The 20900-nt window shown below is 47.5% G+C and overlaps 1 protein-coding gene across 4 annotated transcripts in view; it reads right to left on the bottom strand.

Annotated features, from left to right (window-relative positions):
- Positions 1-224: 224 nt before the first annotated feature.
- Positions 225-20900, bottom strand: part of PRRC2C (proline rich coiled-coil 2C) — a 96947-nt gene continuing 76271 nt past the window's right edge. For 2 of the 4 annotated variants that reach the window (XM_069737481.1, XM_069737482.1), the window contains exons 22-35: positions 20465-20713; positions 20258-20362; positions 20074-20175; positions 19502-19760; positions 19217-19420; positions 17687-17808; positions 16706-16824; positions 16346-16577; positions 16146-16247; positions 14899-15105; positions 12879-12982; positions 12183-12318; positions 8668-8895; positions 1017-1425 (exon numbers count right to left, since the gene is read on the bottom strand). In XM_069737481.1, coding sequence (XP_069593582.1) covers positions 1150-1425; positions 8668-8895; positions 12183-12318; positions 12879-12982; positions 14899-15105; positions 16146-16247; positions 16346-16577; positions 16706-16824; positions 17687-17808; positions 19217-19420; positions 19502-19760; positions 20074-20175; positions 20258-20362; positions 20465-20713 — 2445 coding nt within the window. In that variant the 3' untranslated portion in view covers positions 1017-1149. Of the gene's footprint in view, positions 1426-8667; positions 8896-12182; positions 12319-12878; positions 12983-14898; positions 15106-16145; positions 16248-16345; positions 16578-16705; positions 16825-17686; positions 17809-19216; positions 19421-19501; positions 19761-20073; positions 20176-20257; positions 20363-20464; positions 20714-20900 lie in introns of all 4 variants that reach the window. The other 2 variants (XM_069737483.1, XM_069737484.1) reach the window with 2 other exon arrangements.

The raw sequence follows: 20900 nt of genomic DNA, 5'->3' as shown, positions 1-20900 counted from the left end.
ATGCTAAATGGAAATTACTGGCCAGAGAAGTAGTAACAGTCCGAACTAGTAGATAATCACAGTCAATAATTCTTTTAAAAGGGCCGTACATCCTTAATGACCGGCCCACAATTAGTGTATAACATCCCTTTAATCTGAATCTCTTCCTTATACACCAATATCATATACTTTTATCTTTTCAGGTATTTTTGTAACTATTGCAAAACTAAAAAAAAGAAAAGGAAAACAAAAGAAAAATCCTTTAATTGGGCAAAATATTTTTTCTTTAAGTTTAATAAGAACACCTTTACCACAACATAGCTGCATTTACAAGATATCTTATTATAATGTACAGTTGTCTTGTCCAGTACAGAAGTAAAACTTCTGTGTCCCTAGTTATACAAAAGGTTTGCTTTATATTACGTGATCTCACTTTTACAGAAAAAAAAACAAAGTCACAGAAGTTTAGATCTTAAAGGTACAGTATAGACTGATATTGTTGAAACGACAGCAGCGACGTTGGCGTGGTTTCCATTCTTCTACCATAGCATGGTTAGGGAAAATAAAATGAAGCTAGGCCCCTCTACATAACGGACCATATATTAATGACCTCTGAGGAGCCCGATTGTACAATGGCAAACTCTGCTTGCCACTTTTTAAACCGCATGCACCCTTTTTTCTCTAGAGCCAGTATTCGAGGGGCACAACACAGAAGAGCCAGATATTGGGAGAGGAAAGAGCAGGAGTGAGATGGAGCTGGTTACGTAACCCTAAACAAGACCATAAAGCGTGTTTGGGTGTACATGTGTGATAACGTTGCACTTCAGCTCGCTGTGGTTTATAGGGGGGTATGGAGAAGAAATGCCAGGTAGTGCTTCTAATGAATCGTATACAGTGTGAGCTTTCCCACATATTACGCTGAAAATACTAAATGCCAGCATTATGCCGCAATCGGTAGTCACAGACAAATCTAGTAGAAAGGAGAAGACTCTGAGCCAACTGCACCCAGAGTCGTCTACGCTTCATGAAATGCTGAAAGGATGGCTTCACCGGTCGGATCAGCTAACTATACTCGCTGACTTCCCTCCTGCATTCTTAAGTGAACCGCGAAAACCTTATCCGTACACCTAAGTGTAGTGCTTAGAAGGTAACCGTCCTCCTGGCTGACTCTTATGACTTGATGTCTTCGGTTTTGATGGCTTGAGGTTTTATTGGTCCAGTTCTGATGGGTTTTGTGGTGGTCGGTACCGTAGCTTGAGGCATGGCGGCAGAATTGTCTTCTGCCTTCTCCGGCAAGATCATTGAAGGCTCTGCTATGATGTCTGAAGGCTTGGAAATGACTGGCGCCGATCTCGGAGGTTTGGGGATCACGGGTTTGCTCTGTTGATGTTGCTGCTGTTCAAAGAAGCGATGTGTCGACTGCAAGACCTCGGCTCTCTGTTTTGCCTTAAGGGAAAGGAGAGAAAAAAAGGGGGAAAAAAAAGACGTGTCCCATAAATTAAGATGTGCCAAGGTATATTCAGGCGTACGTTTCATTAGGCCGCTTTTCTGTAAAGCTGAAAGTGAAAACATTATTAACCAAAGCATTGAGATCAGAAACACAACGTTACATGTCGGCAGCCATTCAGGTGATGGCCGACCATGTAACCACTCAGAGGAGCCCTATACTCTGTGGCATCCATTACACAACCCCGTAAAGGGAATCTGTCACCAGGCTACCCCATCTGAGAGCAGCAGTGACCCAGATTCTTGCTATGTTACTTACTGGGCTGCTTGCTGCAGTTTTGATAAAATCACTGTATTATGTGCCACAGGTCTACCACTTCTCTAAATAACCCCACCCGCACCACTGATTGGCAGCTTTCTTTGTACACTGCATGGGCAGAAAGCTGAAAGTAAGTGATGGGGCATGGTTGGACTACATGGCAGCAAGTTTACTAGTCCTCTAGTGATAATCTCCACTAATAAAGCAGTGACAAAACTACAGCAAGCAGCCCAGTAAGTAACATCTCTAAAATCAGGGTCCCTGACACTACACACCCACACACTATGAGGACACTGGAGTTCTCAGCTGTACATGGATCAAGTTTTTATTAATCCTGGATAAACACTAAGGCTAGGTTCACACTAGCATTTTGAGGAGCTGCGGACATCCTCCGTGAAGCCCCGCCCCCAGCCGCACCTCCACCGCTAGCTCCGCCTACTTCTGCATGCAGCCTGAATGCGGCCTGTGTGCCTATCTTTAACATTAGGTACGCAGGTCGTGCGGCTGTATGTGGATGCTTCCGCATGCGTTTTGACGATGCGGAGAAAAAACAGGATTTTTGGTTGCTTACCGTAAAATCTGTTTCTCTGAGCCTTCATTGGGGGACACAGGAACCATGGGTGTATGCTGCTGCCACTAGGAGGCTGACACTATGCAAATAAAAAAGTTAGCTCCTCCTCTGCAGTGTACACCCCACCGACAGAAAGTAGGATCTTCAGTTAGTGAGAAAGCAGTAGGAGAAGCAACGTGTAAAAGAGAAATAATAATAATATAATAATAATAAACTTTATATAGCGCCAACAAATGCCGCAGCGCTCCACAGATTAACAGTTTAAAACACTCAAAGAGTGTTCAAAGAACTCAAACGTAAACAGTATAACACAATAAACAGAGCTGTTCAACTTGGGAGGGTGCTGTGTCCCCCAATGAAGGCTCAGAGAAACAGATTTTACGGTAAGCAACCAAAAATTCTGTTTTCTCCATCGCCTTTCATTGGGGGACACAGGAACCATGGGACGTCCCAAAGCAGTCCCTGGGGTGGGAAAAACAGACTTCCATCAGGTCAGAGGACTCACCACTGCCGCCTGCAGGATCCTTCTGCCCAGGCTGGCGTCCGCCGAAGCATAGGTATGCACCTTGTAAAATTTGGCGAACATGTGGATGGAAGACAAAGTTGCCGCTTTGCAAAGCTGTAGGACGGAAGCCCTGTGGTGCACCACCCAGGAGGCGCCGACTGCCCGGGTAGAGTGAGCCTTGATCCCAGGAGGGGGCACTCTGTTCTTGACCCGGTAAGCCTCCAGAATTGCCGTTCTGATCCAGCGGGCAATAGTCACCTTAGAAGCCAGTTGGCCTCTGCGCGTGCCATCAGGAATGACGAAGAGAGAACCTGTCTTCCGGAAAGTGGACGTTCTATCCAGGTAGATCCTCACTGCCGTGACGAGGTCCAGCTTTTTTAACGATCGCTCCAGAGGATGAGTCGGAGCTGGGCAAAAGGAAGGTAGAACGACGTCCTCGTTGGAGGTGGAAACCACCTTAGGAAGGAAAGAAGGAGGAGGTCTGAGGACCACCTTGTCCTGGTGAATGACCAAGAACGGAGGACGGCAAGAAAGGGCCGCCAATTCGGAAACGCGCGGATAGAAGTGATGGCCACAAAAAAAGGCCACCTTCCAAGATAGGGAGATTCCCCTGTCAGTTCTGAGAGGCTCAAATGGGGAAACCTCAGAACGTCCAGTACCATGTTTAAAACCCCATGAATCCACAGGGGCCCTATACGGAGGGACAGCATAGGCTGCTCCTTGAAGGCAGGTCTTAACCTGTGGCCGAGAAGCTAAAGTCTTCTGAAAAAGGATGGGAAGCTCAGAAACCTGGCCCTTGAGGGAACTCCGGGCAAGGCCCAAATCCAGTCCTGCCTAGAGGAAGGCCAAGATGGAAGGCAGGGAAAAGGACATAGATGGGTACGATAGTAGAGTCTGGGAAAACGAAGGCTTCCGAGCCTGGATCATGGTGAGAATCACCTATTCCGAAAGGCCAGACTCTCTTAGAACAGCGGACTCAACAGCCACGCCGTTAAACTGAACGACCGAGAATTTGGGTGGCAGATCGGACCCTGAGACAGCAGATCGGGACTGTCTGGAAGGCACCAGGGGGCGTCCGCGAGAAGATTGACGATCTCCGCAAACAAAGCTCTCCTGGGCCAATCCGGGGCGATCAGAATGACCGGCACCCCTCCGCCTTGATCCCTTACAACGGCTTGGGAAGCAAGGGAAGAATGGGAATAGATAGGGGAGCACGAACTGCGACCAAGGAATGGCCAGAGCGTCGATGCCCACTGCGAGAGGGTCGCGAGACCAGGAGACGAACACCATGTTCATTCGGGACGCCATGAGGTCCACGTCCGGAGTCCCCCATCGAAGACCAGGCTGATGTAAAAACCCCTGATGCAAGGACCATTTCCTTGCCGAGAGGCCCTCGCGGTTGAGGAAGTCGGCGGCTCAATTGTCGACACCGGGGATAAGCACTGCGGATATCACCGGAACCATTGCCTCTGCCCAGAGGAGGATTTTGGACACCTCGGCCAAGGAACTCAGTGTCTTCCCCGATGGTTGATATGCCACCTCCGTGGCGGTGTCCGCCGAGATTCGGATAGGTAGACCCCTGAGAATCCTTTCCCAGTGGCGAAGGGAGAGAAAGATGGCCCGAATCTCAAGCACATTGATCGGCCAAGAAGACTCCTGCGCCGACCAACGACCCTGAACAGTCAGGTGGCGAAACACCACGCCCCAGCCGAGCAGGCTGACGTCCATCTTCACCACCTTGCCAGAAAACTGGAAGGAAGGACCTGCCCTGGGAGATGAGAGGTGACGTCAGCCACCAGTTGAGGGACCGATTGACCCGGGGAGAGAGATGGACTGGTCGATCCAGGGACAAGACAGACCTGTCCCACTGTGACAGGATGCCCTGCTGAAGAGGACGTGAATGAAATAGGGCAAAGGGTGTCGCTTCCAATGTTGCTACCATCCTCCCCAGGACCTTCATGGCCGATCGGAAAGAGGGAAGCCGAGGACCCTGGAGCAAGTGTACGTCCCGACGAAGGACGGATCTCTTACCCTCGGGAAAGGAAGACTTTGAACTGACGAGTGTCGAAGAGCATGCCCAGAAAAAAAGGAGGCGCTGCGAGGGAACAAGACAGGATTTCTTCTTGTCGACAAGCCACCCGAAACGGCTAGTGTCGAGGACGATGGAGGCTCTCGCGAGCCTGAGAAAAAGGACGGAGCCTTGATGAGGATGCCGTCGAGGTACGGAAAAGGTACCAGTCCCCTGACCCTCAAGATGGCTATCAGTGCCGCCCTGATCTTCGTGAAAACCCTGGGAGCAGTTGCGAGACCAAACGGCAGGGCGACAAACTGAAAAGGGTCCTGGAGCACCGCAAAGCCCAGGAATCCATGATGTCCTGGGAATATCGGGACATGGAGGTAGGCGTCTTGAATATCTATGGAACACAGAAATTCTTGAGCCTCCATGGAAGCAATTACTGAATGAAAGGATTCCATCCTGAGGAGTCTCAGATGAATTCTCCTGTTCAGCAATTTGAGATCCAGAATGGGATGAACCTTGCCTTCTTTTATCGGTCACACAAAGGATTAGAGTAGAAACCTGTGAACCGTGCTTCTTCTGGGACGGGAAAAATTACCCCCGGCTTTGAGAAGAGAAGCAATGGTTGCGAAGAAACCCGGAACTAGAGCGGGGTCTCTTGGAGGTCGGGATTCAAAGAAACGATCCCAGGGTCGTGAAACGAACTCTATCTTGTATCCCGAGGATACAACTTCCCTGACCCATGTGCCCTCTACTGAGGAGATCCAGAAGTCTCTGAGGAAGAGGAGACAGCCGCCCAACCTGGGAAGTGGGCTGAGGTCTAGACGAGAGTCATGCCGAGGTGGATCTTCCAGTCCTAGACCTGGAGGATATACCTTGGGAGTAGCGAGAACGCCAGGAAGGAGTGGGTCTAAAAAAAAAAACAAAAAAAAAAACCCTGTTCTTCTCTGGACGTGCCTGTGGCCTTTGCTGCGTGAACCCTGAAAAAGGTCGGCTGGTAAGTGACTTTTTGGAAGACAAATCCGCCTGCCGGGCCTTGAGCCAATGGTCCGACGGGAGGGAACAGCATTGCTGGAAGCCTGAGTTGCACAAGACGCGGCATCCAGGGAAGCGGAGGCCAGGTATTCACCTACAAGAGAAATCTGGCTAGCAAGCTCAGCTAGCTGTCCGGGTGGAGCCCCGTCCGGGATGCCCTGACGGAGCTGTTTGGCCCATTTGGATACTTCGCAAAGGATTCTATGATTATCATTAGAATCCTTCAGAGATGCTCTGCCAGCTAGAGAAAGGACAGTGTTGGTCTCTCGACAGCCTGGAAACCCGAGGATCCACCGAGGGGGAAGTCCAATTAGCGGTGAGCTCCGGAGAAAAGAGATAAAACGCCAAGGCGCTTTCCTCTCTGAAAGCGTCTGGCCGGATTCTCTCCTTCTCTCGTCATGATTTCCTCTAAATCAGGGTGAGGAGCGAAAACCTTTGAAGGTGGTTTAGCCCGTCTAAACGAAACCGCCTGGTCTGCGGGTTCTGTAGCGGAATCTTTGATGCCACAGGTCTGATTTATCGCTCCAATGAGGTACTGAACCATATCCCTCATGGATTTGGTTCAAATCCAGCGCCGAAATATCCTACGAAGGCGCATCAGAGAAAGCCTCGCCTGACGCAGGGGAGGACCGGGGGGAAGCCGACCGCAGGAAGGACCGTGGGGCGAAATGGAATGGGAAAAGGACTCAGACCAGCGTTCCTGTCTGGACCTTTTGCGACCTATAACGGAAGGCTCAGACGGAGTCTCCTGCGACCCGTTGGCTACTGCGGGGGTCTGCAGGGGCAACCTATCAACCACAGACACAAGGGTTTTAGACACCCGTGTTAGATCCGCTATGGATTGTGATAGAGAGGACACCCAGGCTGGAGTGGAGTTTTCGCTCTGTAGCGGAACAGCGGGAGGGTCCTGGGAGGGGGTTGCTACACGTCTGACAGAGAGAAGAAATACCAGAAGGTTAGGGGACAGAAGGGCAGAGAAGTGTCAGTCTGCAGAGCAGAGCTACTCACGACAGGTGGATCGATCTTCGGACAGAAAAGCTGCATAGCTGCCCAGAGGAGGATCTTGATAAGGATCATCGCTGATGTGCATCTTCTAACGCAGAAAAGCAAACAGAGAGCAGACTTCTGGGACACTGCTGTTTGGCCCCTTCAGTCCGGGACCAGCTGCAGCCGCAAGGAGTGGGGCAAGGCGTTCCTGGCGCCGAAAAACAAACTTGGGGGAACAGGAGAAAGTGGGCGGGGCTAACCGCCGTGTCAGTACCGCCTGCTGCGCCCCCCAATGCGCCGAAATGAACCAGTCGGGCGGGAGAAAAGCCCGCCCGATGGAGAGAAGGAAGTGGGCGGAGTCGCGGCCGGAAGTAGGCCCCGGGAGAAGCCAGGGCCTAAATTAGAAGTCGGCGACCGCCGGAGAGGGCCGCGGCGACGGTGGAAGTGCAGCCAGGAAGCGGCGCGGCCGCCCGCAGACAGAAAGGAGCGCAGCCGCAGGAAAAGGCAGCGCGGCTGCCTGCAGGCCCGCCGCAACGGCCCCACAGAAAAGCGCGGTCGCCGGTGGAAAACGGCGCGGCTGTGTGCGCGCCAGAAAGGGAGAAGCGGCCGCTGCAAAAAGACAGCGCGGGTGCCAGTAGGGCCGCCGCGCCACCCAGAGCAAGGAGCAGCCGCAGCAAAAAGGGGGCTGTGCGGCTGCCTAGACAGTGCAGCGCGGCCGCCAACAGAGGTGAGCGGCCGCAGTAAAATAAAGCGCGGCTGCCAGAAGGGCCGCCACTCGGGTACAGGAGCGGCCGCAGCAAAAAGGGGCTGTGCGGCTGCAGAGACGGTGCGGGGGAAGCAGCGTGGCCGCCATGCGAAGGGGCGGCCGCCGTAAAAATCAGCGCGGCGGCCAGAAGGGCCTCCGCGCCACTCGGGAACAGGAGCGGCCGCAGCAAAAAGGGTAGTGCGGTCGCCCAGACAGTGGGCCCCCAAAGGGCCGCCGCGCGAAGGAGAAACGACTTCTCCCATGCCACCCCGAGAAGGACCCAGAGGAAGGGGAGCAGGAATACTCACCTAAACATCCCACGCCGTCTGTTACTAACCTCAAACCGGTGAAGGTATCAGACGTCCAGGGAGCTGATGGACGTCCTCGTCTCCTCCAACCGACAGGCTCTGGTGGTCGAGTGGGTGGGGGACGGAGCCAGGGCCGGACTTCTAAGCACGCTTGTGTGCTAGGATCTTGGTCCTGGTGTGGGATCTATGAGGCTACGGGGTGGCAGTACACGCCGTACTCATAGTCCGCTTGTGGGACTACAGGTGTGACTGCTCACCCTGTATCCCTTCCGAAAAACCTGAAAGAAAACGACGCACATTGAGGTAGATAAGGGTCTAATGAAAGACCCGTGTCCACCTCCTACTGACACTAAGCTAAACTGAAGATCCTACTTTCTGTCGGTGGGGTGTACACTGCAGAGGAGGAGCTAACTTTTTTATTTGCATAGTGTCAGCCTCCTAGTGGCAGCAGCATACACCCATGGTTCCAGTGTCCCCCAATGAAAGGCGATGGAGAAAAAGAAATTGCTACCAGCTGCATCCTACGCCGGTCGCCGCATCGTCAAAACGACGCATCGAAGCATCCGCATACAGCCGCACGACCTGCGTACCAAATGTTAAAGATAGGTACGCAGGCTGCATGCAGAAGTAGGCGGAGCTAGCGGCGGAGGTGATGCTTCACAGAGGAAGTCCGCAGCCCTCCGCATTTCCTCAAAACGCTAATGTGAAACCGGCCTAAGTGGCGCATGAAATCTCATCCCAGAGACCAAACTGACCTTCAGATCCTGCTCCGCCTTTATTGCTGCATTAATTCGCACCCCAGAAGGTGGAATAGGAGGGGCTCGGGACACATGATGAAGGCGAGGGTGGTTCATTAAGCCTGTGGGCATCTGCGGGGGCATCTGGCTGGTCAGTGGGATAGGTGGACGCTGAACAGGGGGCTGGAACGTGTTTGGATGTGGTCCTCGGACCATTGGTGGAACCAAATTAGGTTGTGACAGTATCTGAAAGGGAGAAAAATAAAACAAATGCTTTTTTTTTTTTTTTAAAGGCAGGTAAGCTTATAAAAATAGAAAATATATTCTGACAACGCCAAACTTGGTCTCATATACCTCAAATTGTGAAATGATAAACAGAAGCCCCTCCTAGTGACCCCCTCCATAAGCCAGAGTGAGCAGCATGAAGGGACTCATCGTTTGTAAAGTTTTGGATTTTATTATAAGACTCTAAAATGAGAAGGGATGATGGATTCACACATCTGTTGGTCACTGCCTGGGCCAAGAGTCTCCTATGATGCTGCAGAGTTCAGGATGGAGATAACCAGCTGGTTTGTGACTCACGGATGTTAATGCACTGGTGACCATCTATGTCTGTAGGGATGCCCCCAAATCTCCAGTGATTACATACAATGGTGGAAACAATGTACAGACGCAAGTTAAAGGGACTGTCCACTACTCAGACATCCCCTTCTCAATTACTTTATTCCATCATGTCCAACATCCTTGTTCTCACCTATGGGGCAGGTGACATTCTAAAGTTGACAGCACTTGACCTCCCGATGCTCTCATGACATTATGTCATGTGAGCCCTGCAGCCAATCTGCCGCTGCTTCACTCTCACTTCCATTGGACAAAACTGACATCCAGACGAAGAAATTAGTGCTGCTGCCTCCGGATGTGAGTTTTGTCGAATGGAAGAGAGAGTAGAGGCTGCTGATTGGCTTCAGGGGTCGCGGGAAATCCCAGTGCCGACATCGTCGAAACAGTGCCCGCACCTGAGGAGAGCATCAGCTATTTTACATGGGGGAGATATAGTGATGGAGAAATTGTTGTCAGGGAAGTAAACAACCCCTTTAATTTTTGTCAGGATTAATTATCCAAAATGTAATTTACAGATGTAATAATTTCTCAAGGCTATATCAGGGCTTCCTGGGGATCGTACCACACAACAGTTTCCCTAAATGTGCCTTCCTACTATTGGGTGGTATAAGATTATACTAGACAGTAAGGAAAAAAGTCACAAAATCTTAGCACAGCCTGGAGTTGTGCTCAAATCTTGCACCCTTCAATGCTTTTCATACCAGAATTCTGGAGTGAATGCTTTAATGAATCAGACAGTCTTAAAGGGGCATTCTCAAGTTGTCTTTTGAGCAGCACATCGCTCTGCAGTCTCCTCAGTTCCTGGTTTCTGACAGAGGAGGACAGCCCGCCATGCGAGTGACAGTTCCGATGAGAAGAACTGTATATTAGTAGTAGTAACTATAAAACTCAGCAAACCTTCTGATGTAACACATTCAGCTATCAGTACTTTGCTCTGACTCTACATTGTTATCCCTGTATTTACACATAGGTGATAGCGTTAGAACAAGCACACAGGTCAGGATAGAGAGCCATGGTTAGGAGACCCGGTGTAATAGCTGCTGGGCTGGCGATTTATAACTATGCCTCATCAGAAGCTGAGAAAGGGTAGTGAGCAGTTAACTGCTGGAGAAAAACCAATGGGCTGGTAGAGGTGGCTGGTATGTCAGGAGTTAACCCCGCTACTGAAAAGTAACTACTGCGCACACTTAGCAATTAAATTTCTCATTGCGGGAGGACAGCATATGAAAAAAAGCTAACTTGCTTAAAGGGAACCTGTCACCCCGGTTATTCAGTACGAGATAAAAATACTGTTAAATAGGGCCTGAGCTGTGCGTTACTATAGTTTATTTTGTGTACCCTGATTCCACCCCTAAGCTGCCGAAATAACTTACCAAAGTCGCCGTTTTCGCCTGTCAATCAGGCTGGTCAGGTCAGATGGGCGTGGCGACATCGCTGTTTCTTCCCCCAGATCTTGCATATATTTCCGTTGGTGGCGTAGTGGTTTGCGCATGCCCATCTTCTGAATCCACTGGGCAGAAGAAAAAACGCGCGATCGGCGCTATTTCCCCGATGATCTGTGGGGGCGGCCATCTTCCTGAGGCCGCACATGCGCATATGGAGTCCTCGGCTGCCCGGCGGGATGCCGCGCGTGCGCAGATGGAGATCGCGGCGGCCATTTTCCTGAAGCCGAGTTCGCATCTCAACTTCAGAAAAATGGCCGCCGTGATCTCCATCTGCGCACGCGCGCATCCCGCTTCCATTTTCCTGAAGCCCTGGGCAGCAGAGGACTCCATATGCGCACGCGCGGCCTCAGGAAGATGGCCGCCCCCACAGATCACCAGGGAAATAGCGCCGATCGCGCGTTTTTTCTTCTCCTGCCCAGTGGATTCAGAAGATGGGCATGCGCAAACCACTACGCCACCAACGGAAAGATATGCAAGATCTGGGGAAAGATATGCAAGATCTGGGGAAAGATATGCAAGATCTGGGGGAAGATACAGCGATGTCGCCACGCCCATCTGACCTGACCAGCCTGATTGACAGGCGAAAACGGCGACTTTGGTAAGTTATTTCGGCAGTTTAGGGGTGGAATCAGGGTACACAAAATACACTATAGTAACGCACAGCTCAGGCCCTATTTAACAGTATTTTTTATCTCGTACTGAAAAACCGGGGTGACAGGTTCCCTTTAATGTCTAACTAAAGCAATGTAATAACTTGATAACACCCCCTTAGGATTAAGCACTTCGTTTGAGAAGACAGACTCCATTTAAATGAACAGACCTTTGGACGGTCATGTTTCTTGGAAAGTGGTGTGGAAAGATCTTTTTTAATCCTAGACAACAGCCAATTTAAAAGGAATGTGTCATCAGAAAAGCACTAATTGCTTAAATCAGGTTTTCACGTTATATGAATTTAAACTTTTTTTTTTTTGCATATTACAATCTGTATTAAATAAGATAAAATTAATTATCTTGCAATTTTCACACTGGGCATTTGGGCTTTTTTTTTTATTTGTGGTCCTGTCCTTTCAGCAGGCTCAGTATCATCAGAGGCAGGATTACAATGACAGGTAAGACCTCTATACACAGCTGATAACACAGGATCCCCCAATCTCAATAGGAGATGTCACAGCTGACCCTGCTCCCCTTTCCTCCACAATGACCATTAGATGCGCTAATACAAAGCATAGGGTCAGGGTCTGTTCATTGTGGCTATGTACATGTGTTGTTTCCTGAAACAGCAGGAAGAAATAGCCTAAAAAAGCCCCAGTGAATTATTTGTACACCAAGAGCATGGTCACTGGTCTGTAAAATTCTGCAGATTTTCACCCTTTAAGAGTGAAATAGGTGGCGATTCTAATGCAAAACCTGCAAACAAGCAGAAAGTGTAAATTTAATGGGATACATTTTTTTTCTGATTTTTATTACCTGAGGAGGGAACTGTGGTGTGGGGAATGGCGGTTGTCCCATTCTTACACTGGCCGACGATGAAGGAAATTGATGCTTCTGGTAAACCAAGCTGCTCATTTTACTTGACTGGCTACTGGGGCTAGTTGAACTTGCCCTAAAGAGACAGAAAGTATGGCGTATAATACAGGCTGTACAAGTTATGCAATGCATCTAAAAGGAATTCGTCCCCACCTATTCTGAGAGCATCATAATTCAAAATGACAGAAACCCTGATTCCAGTTATGTATCACTTACTGGGCTGCTTGCTTTAGTTTGCTATCACTGTTTTATCAGGAGATCATAAGGGGACTAGTAAACCAGATGCCAGGCAGTCAAGCATATTCAGGAGATACAACCCCCTAGCATTGATTGGCAGCTTTCTGCTGATGTGCACTAAAACACGGTGCCCACAGAAAGCTGTCAATCATTGGCGGGGCGAGGTGAGGTTATACAGAGTGCAGCATTCTGAGAGTTTTATCAAAAAGCAGCAAGCAGCCCAGTAAGTGATGCATCACAGGAATCGGTCTCTGGCCCTACACCACATTATCAGAATCGGTAGCAAAAAACAGTCACATATTCCATTTCAAGAGTTACATTTTTTACATAAATGACATCAATGTGCAAACTGCTGAAGGCTAATGCAGCTATTATAGGACAAAACAGGACTAAGCTTACCGAAAAGGACTGGAAGTAGGTGTAGTGCTTCTTCCTACAGGTGGAGTACCAGGCTTGCCATGGTCCAAACCACTGACATAAGGTTTAAGATCTATCTCGGTCACCTACACAGAAGGAGAGACATAAATATACACACATATAACAATGCGGTGTGCGGGGATGTGTGACTACGTCTGGTGACATTTCCGCAGCTGTATTTCCACACTCGTATACTAGCGCTTCACAGAATACCGGAATAGAAATCACATAGTTATTAGAGCCGACCAGAAGAATAAAACCGCATGGAACAAAGAAGGCCAAGTACTCAATATTAATAATACAAATATTGACAATTAAAGGGGCGGTACAAGATTAGAAACAAGAGCTCAGTTTTTCCAGAAACAGTGACTCTTGCATGCAGGACAGCCTCACGCCCTTAACTAATAATATGCTACAATATCAGACATGTCCCATGGGCTAGAGCGACAGTGTTTCTGCAAACAGAAACTAGTATAAAAGAGCTAGAAATAGGAAAATAAAGAACATCTTAAATAGCGCATTACCTGTCCATGCATTGTGTATGAGATTTCAGTTCAGCCCCTTTAAAGTCAACCATGTTTTTCTATTCCTGGAACGCCCCTTTAACACTTAAGGAGGTATTCCCATCTCAGATATCCAATGCCAATATATAGTAGGTGCAATCATAATATTAACAAATACCTCCAATTAAAAATGCAGTATAATTATTCTGATTGGCTATGTCTCTTACCCCATGTACAAGGCATTGCAGTTGCTTTAGGTAACCATGGTTACGACCACATATAGTGAGTTAGTTGCTAGTGGTCTTAACCTGCCATTGCAATCCCCTACACATGGGGTGACACTGTAAATCAGCAGAACTATGCTACATTTCTAATTCAAAGAATTTGAAATCATTATTACACCTATTACATATTGGGATAGGATCCTGGAGATGAAAATACTCCAATTAACCCCCGGGCCATTTTCCGTTTTTGTTTTTCGCTCCCCTCCTTCCCAGAGCCATAACTTTCATCATTTGCTGTCAAGAACTGCTTAAATCTGTCTACAGATCTGTTGGCAGTGAGGGATTCATTACATTTCCTGCCAATAGAAGTCTACGGAGAGAGAAGATGGAGGGAGACCAGATCAGAAAGAAACGAGGGAAACTGCTAAAGCTGCAGATGCAGAAGTTAAAAACTGCAAAAAATTTAAAAAAATGCAGGTACGCACATGAAAAGACAAAAAGCATGATATCAGGGTACACTAATGTATACCACACAGTGGGACACAGGGGCCGTCTGTCAGGCCCATAAATAATAAGGCGGCGGTGCACATGCATTTATCTGGGATTCTGAAATGGAACAGGCCATGCATGTGCACCGCCGCCTTATTATTTATGGGCCTGGCACACATAGTTGAGCTCCATTTCAGCAAGGCATTTCGGCGTCCTACTGTCAGAATTGGTAGGGGTCCCGGCAGTCGGACCCTCAGCGATCATCAAGTTGATGGATAGTAGACAGTTTGCTGAGCTCGGACAACCCCTTTAAGCATCAGTTCTGCTTAGCTATATGGATCATTTCCAGTGCTTTCATTGCTTCTTCCCCCATGCCCATTATGTCAGCATATGGTATTTCAATATGCAGTAACTAAATAAAAGCATCAGCCGATTTTTTATCTAATACACCGGTTTCCGTTGGTTGCATCTTTAAAGCGAACATGTCACATGTCTGTTCTGCAGCCATGTTATGCAGGAGTTGCTCTGCACATTAATATACAGGTTTTTAGGAGTCCAGGGGTGGTCCTGCTCAGTGATTGGCAGGACCCCCTGTGTGACTACTAGGTGCAGAGTAACTCAGACAAGCGCTGTGCAAGTGATGCGATATTTAGATAGAGTAGGGGACAGACATGAAGACAAAGCCTCTTCTCTGTAGCAGGGTCCTAGACGTATCAGCCGACTCCACAACATACAACTAAAAGGAGCTTCATGCAAACATCACACATGTAATCTTACATCACCCACCTTGCCGGGGGCAGCGATCATTCCATGCTGACTGCCAGAAGCTATGAGGCCACGGTAAGCCTGGCTCACTTGGCTGGCCCTAGAGAGACTCTGGTGTTGCGCTTGAGGTGCGGGTGGCAGAGTTTGAGATAAAGCAATGAGGGGCTGCCCTCCAGTAGAACCAAAGTTGGACAACGACAGCTGCGATCCTTGCAAAGGTACCGTCATCTGGAAGTACAAGGTTAAGATAATCTCACTAATACAGAATTCAAGTTAACAGAGCATGTGTGTGCAAATTGCCTCATAAAGGACTTCACTCTAGCGCCACCTATTGGAAGTGGCAATAAAGTCACTATCGACCATTTAACGAGCCTTACCATATGACTTAGGATAAGGTAATAAAGTCATACGGCAAGGTTTGTTAGAGGGTCGATAGTGACTTTTAGGATTGCTACTTCCACAATAGGTGGCGTTAGAGATCAAGTCCTCTTCCTCTCTGAAGAGGCCATTTGCATATTGAATTTCCCCGAGAAGCATTGCAAGGCTTAAAAGTCTCCTCACATTGGCATGCCAGGCTAAGGCATTTCACTCTCCTCCACAAGGAGAAACATTATCCCTTAGATACAAGAACATTTGTGAAAACTGGTAAAAGTTTTTGAAACCTTTCACTGTACTTTCTATAGGAGTCCATACTGGGACTTTAGTAGGATCCTTGAACAAACTTTCTTCACTACAAAGCTACCGATTTAAAACGTTAATTGGGAGAGAATAGTAGAAGAGCCTTAGTGCATTATACAAAGGAGAACTCAAACATCGCCCAAGAATAGAGTGGAGCGAATTTCTCAAAATTCAGTTCCGATTATAAATCGGAGGTGAATATTGTTTTTGCAATATTCGCTGAACCCAACCGAATGTCAATGGAGCAGAAATTACCGAATATGATTGGAACCAATCATCAAACAAATTCGGCATGAATATGGTATTAATATGGCAAATTCAGATTCGCCGACCAATTCCGAACATATTCGCTCAACTTTCTTCAAGACACAGATCGCTTCATAACAGATCACAAATGAACCCCCCCTTTGCACAGTGGTTAAATGAGTTGTGAAAGATTTAGATCAATGTGGCATTTCCTCCAAAACATCACATCTTTTGCTTACGCGGTGTATCTGAAATTGCAGCTCAGACACATTTACTTTAATGGGGCTGAGCGGTCAGAAGTCATGAACAAAGGTGGTAGTGATGCTGAAGAAACCAAAGCTGACCTGCTGAAGGCCTGTCGGAGACTGAGCCGTGTTGTAGAAGCTGGTCTGACTAGGCTGCTGCCCAGAATACAGATTAGAAGGCTGGCCGAGCCCCTGTCGTGTCTGTGGAGGTGAAGTGAACAGGAGTTGTAGGTTTTCAAGTAGCCCCCAAAAATAATTGTATAAAGCAAATCCCTGTTCTGCTGAAATGAATATCTTACCTGAAGAATATGTGTATCGATAAGTTGAGATCCTCCCAAACCAGACTGACCAAGCTGATGTTCATACAAGATAGAAATGGGCTGGGTGTTGGTGGTCTGCTGATACGCCAAGCTAGACTGAGCTTTAGCAAGGTCCTGGTGTTGTACTCCAGGGAAATTGTGTAAGGTAGCGCCAGACAAGACAACCGGGGAAGGCTGAGACAAACTGCTCTGTAGATATGCCTGTTGAGACCTATGGAGAAGGTTGGATGATGGAAGGAGATTTCAGTCATACACTAAATTACGGTACTATTCGCTTCTCATTTACATTCTCTCCATTAAATGAACCAGTTATTACCAAGCTGGACTGAATGGACCTACCTGTAAGGCTGGAGAGAAGGAGTAAACAGTTCTTGGGCTTGGGACACAGGAGGAGCAGGTGCTAAGCCAAGCTGAGCCTGGTGCTGACTTTGGAGAGGAGCGTAGATGGGGATTGGAATCTTAAAAAAAAACAAACATTGGAAATGAACAGAAGTCAGAGGTGATCCTTTGTGCCTCAGTAATGAAATGTTTTTTTAGCATACTAGTGAAAAAAAAAATAAAAAACTGACAATGATAATGCGTCAAATTACTTTTATAAATGATCCTTTATCTTAACCTGTATTCATAAAACTTACTTACATCCCTTTATTTTTCAGCATGCACTGTAATACTACAAGCCCTAAGATAACTTTTACCCTACATGACGCCCCACTCGCCCTTTGGCTCTGATCAATCATTCCCTCCTGCTGGGGTACTTGGCTATGGAGCCCCCTAGTAGAGAGCAAACATGGCAGCACCACAGATGATGGACAACAAATGATGAAAATGATTGGCAGCTTGGTCTCTGGCCATGTCGATAGTCCACGGCCACCGGAGCAGACATCTGCCAACCTCCTACCTGCCAGGATCTCCAGGGCTTCTTCCCTGATTACTAGACCTGGCGTCATGCTTGCGTTGAGCAGGAATGACGACGACATAGTCTAATAATCAGAAGCGGTGCCGAGGATTCCGGCAGGTAAGAGGTGGTTTGGAGGACACCCGAGTCCTGTGAATCTCTTTGATCATCTCTATGGGCCAGCAAGAAAGAAAGGAGGTATCCCTCTGGTCAATTAAGTCCATGTGTTCATATACAAGAAAAGTACATCACTCCTGACACCACATATCAGGCATCTGGTTTGGCAATTCAGGACATACAATGAAGACGTATTGCTGGGTTCCTATCATGAGATGAATGCACACAATTTGTGCACGATACATACCCTCTTCAATTTTTATTATTTCTTTACAGCGATAAGCACAAAACCTTCCCCACAAACTCACTTGGGAAAGACCCGGCTGGAATCCTTGCTGTTGGGTTAGGGTTGGAGGAGCCAATCGTGCATGCTGAGTATTAAATAAGTGACTTGTGTCCATATAGAAAGCAGGTATCTGTGCAGCGGGACCTGTGCCACAAGAAAGGAAAACATTAGAAACATTAACCCCTTCACCCCCGGAGCTTTTTTCACTCCCCTTCTTTCCAGAGCCATAACTTTTTTTATTTTTCCGTCAATATGGCCATGTGAGGGCTTATTTTTTGCGTGACGAGTTGTGCTTTTGAACAATATTATTGGTTTTATCATGCCGTGTAACAGAAAACGTGAAAAAAAAATTCCAAGTACGATGAAATTGCAAAAAAAAAAAAAAAAAAGTGCAATCCCACACTTGTTTTTTGTTTGGCTTTTTTGCTAGGTTCCCTAAATGCTAAAACTGACCTGCCATTATGATTCTCCAGGTCATTACGAGTTCATAGACACCAAACATGTCTAGGTTCTCTTTTATTTAAGTGGTAAAAATAAATTCTAAACTTTGCTAAAAAAAAATAAATAAATACAATTGCGTAATTTTCCGATAATGGTAGCGGCTCCATTTTTCGTGATCTGTGCTCGCGTGAGGGCTTATTTTTTGCCTGCTGAGCTGACGTTTTTAATTATACTATTTTGGTGCAGATACATTCTTTTGATCGCCTGTTATTGCATTTTAATGCAGTCGCGACGACCAAAAAAAAACAAACCACGTAATTTTGTCGTTTTGATTTTTTTCTCGCTACTACGTTTAGCGATCAGGTTAAGACTTTTTTTTTATTGCTAGATCGGGCGATTCTGAACGCGGCGATACCAAATATGTGTGGGTTTGATTTATTTTATGGTTTTATTTTAATTGGGGCGAAAGGGGGGGGGGGTGATTTAAACTTTTATATAGTTTTTATATATTTTTAAACACATTTTTTTTTAAATTTTGGCATGCTTCAATAGCCTCCATGGGAGGCTAGAAGCATGCAGTACTCGATCGCCTCTGCTACATAGAGGTGATGCACAGATCACCTCTATGCAGCAGAACTGCAGGCTTGCTATGAGCGCCAACCAGACCTCTGGTTCTGATGGCAGCGCACAGATGACCCCCGATCAAGTGACGGGGTCAGCGGTGCGAGTACTTCCGGCCACGTGGCTGGGAGCGATTGTTAAATGCAGCTGTCAGAGTTTAACTAGTTAATGGGCAGATCACGATTTCGCTTGCGCCCATTGAACACACATGTCAGCTGTTGAAAACAGCCGACATGTCTCGGCTTTGAGGTGGGCTCACCGCCGAAGCCCACCTCAAAGCGGGGAATACTGCCAGCTGAAGTACTATTCCGTCAGATGGCAGAAAGGGGGTAAAAAGCTTAAAAAAAAGTTGGTAATCACATTTGAGAACACAGGAGGTGCTGAGGCTGCATTTTCTGTAGCTGAGAAGCAGCAGAAACTCTCTTATTCTACATAAAAGAAAATCCAAGCTTAAAAAAATAAAGTGGGAAATTAAAGAAAGATGGAATACCTGCTGCAGACTGGGAGACATAGACCTGTGGGCTCTGCTGCTGTGCCATTAATGAGGGCATGCAGCTAAGCTGGGAGAAGTGGCTGGCGGAGGGCATACTGCTGCTGCTCTGGAGCTGCTGAGGCTTTACTTTGCAGATATTAGGAGGGTCGGACGTTGTGGTCGTTTTTGTGCTGAGCGATGACGTTGTGTATGTTCCACCACCTAGATGGAGAAAGCATCAGTACATGATATACACTGGATGCATCCAAGCGAACATTGAACACCAGTATTAGTTCCCATTACCTGATAAGGATGTAGTTGGTGTCACTGAGGCTACTGGGATAGGTGGCATGGATGCACTGGAGAAAGAATTGTAGGGAACGCTACTGGGCGGAGGTGGCCCAGCATTTCCACTGTTGGCAGATAGACTACCAACCCCAGTGCTGGAATTGGAGGAAGCCCCTACTACGGAGGTGCTAGTAGGGGGGGCAGCAGAGGTGATTGGGGAGCCTTTTTCAGCAACACTAGGGGAGTTTTCCCAGGCCTTGCGAGCAGACTCCATCTGCAGAAAACAACACATAATACAGAACAAATGTCAGCAAGAATGTTGGATGACTTGACACTAAGCAGACAAAATCACAAGGACATCACATAAGTATCAGCTTCTGAAATATCCAACTGCAAATCGCAGGGACGAACGCCATAAGGGTGGGCTCACACACTGCGGATTAGGAGTAGACACTCAGCAAGTATCCACAGAAAACATGTTCCACGCCACCAACATCTAGTAGACAAGTGGATCTCCTGCTGACACCTGGCATGGAGAATAACGCCCTTAGACTTCTAGTATTACTTTCTGTATATATGCCCCGTACCTTCAGAGTCAGGTCTACTGTGGCAGGAGACACAGGAGTTAAGCTTGAACTCTGCTGAAGAGTCTCTCTCCGAGACAGGGGTAGACTGTGAGGGAGGGGTACCTGTAATGACAGTGTTCGGTTGGAGACCGCTCTCAGGTGTCAAATCAAACACTGGAGGAAGAGAGACATCAGCCAAACTTACATTAGGAACCAAAGTAGCCTCCATTTTGGAGCTGCCTGTAGATGCAGTGTTGGGCAGGGTGTTAGGCAGGGCGCTGGACAAGCTGCTGTAGTCTGTTACAGTTTCCTTACAGATAAAAAAAAAAAAAAAAAAAAAACATACTTAAGGATTTAGTCCCTATACACGCACATACATATGAGATTTCCACGCATGGCGGGCTCCTAGTACCTTGGTGCTTGTGCCGAATTCAGGTGCAGACACAGACAACATACTGGTGATTTCAGTGGCCACCTCGGTGATAACTTTAGTGTCCTTTGACGTGACAGGTTCGGCTGTGTGAACGGTATTTGGAATCTGCTTTTCCGGAGTCTCGGGCTCAGACTGCACTTCTTTTACTTTGCGGTTCTTTAATGATCGCTCCTTACCAATAGGACCTGGTTGATATTCCTTGCTCTGAATTACATTGAGATCCTGTATCTAGGAAAAAATATATATTACAAAACGTGTTACATGAAATGTGCAACATAGTATTGTGGCAGCTAACACCAAGTAACAATGTATCAAGGGTTCTCATAAAATAAAAATGATGTAAAAGATTTACGGAGCAAAATGTAACTGGTGAGACGAGGGAGGAATAGCTATACTCTAACATATCTAGATTCTC

The sequence above is a fragment of the Ranitomeya imitator genome, chromosome 8 (genome assembly GCF_032444005.1).
Source record: "Ranitomeya imitator isolate aRanImi1 chromosome 8, aRanImi1.pri, whole genome shotgun sequence".
Taxonomy (NCBI): Eukaryota; Metazoa; Chordata; class Amphibia; order Anura; family Dendrobatidae; genus Ranitomeya; species Ranitomeya imitator.
The sequence above is the reverse complement of the archived record's forward strand: the minus strand, read 5'-3'. Positions and strand labels throughout refer to the sequence as shown.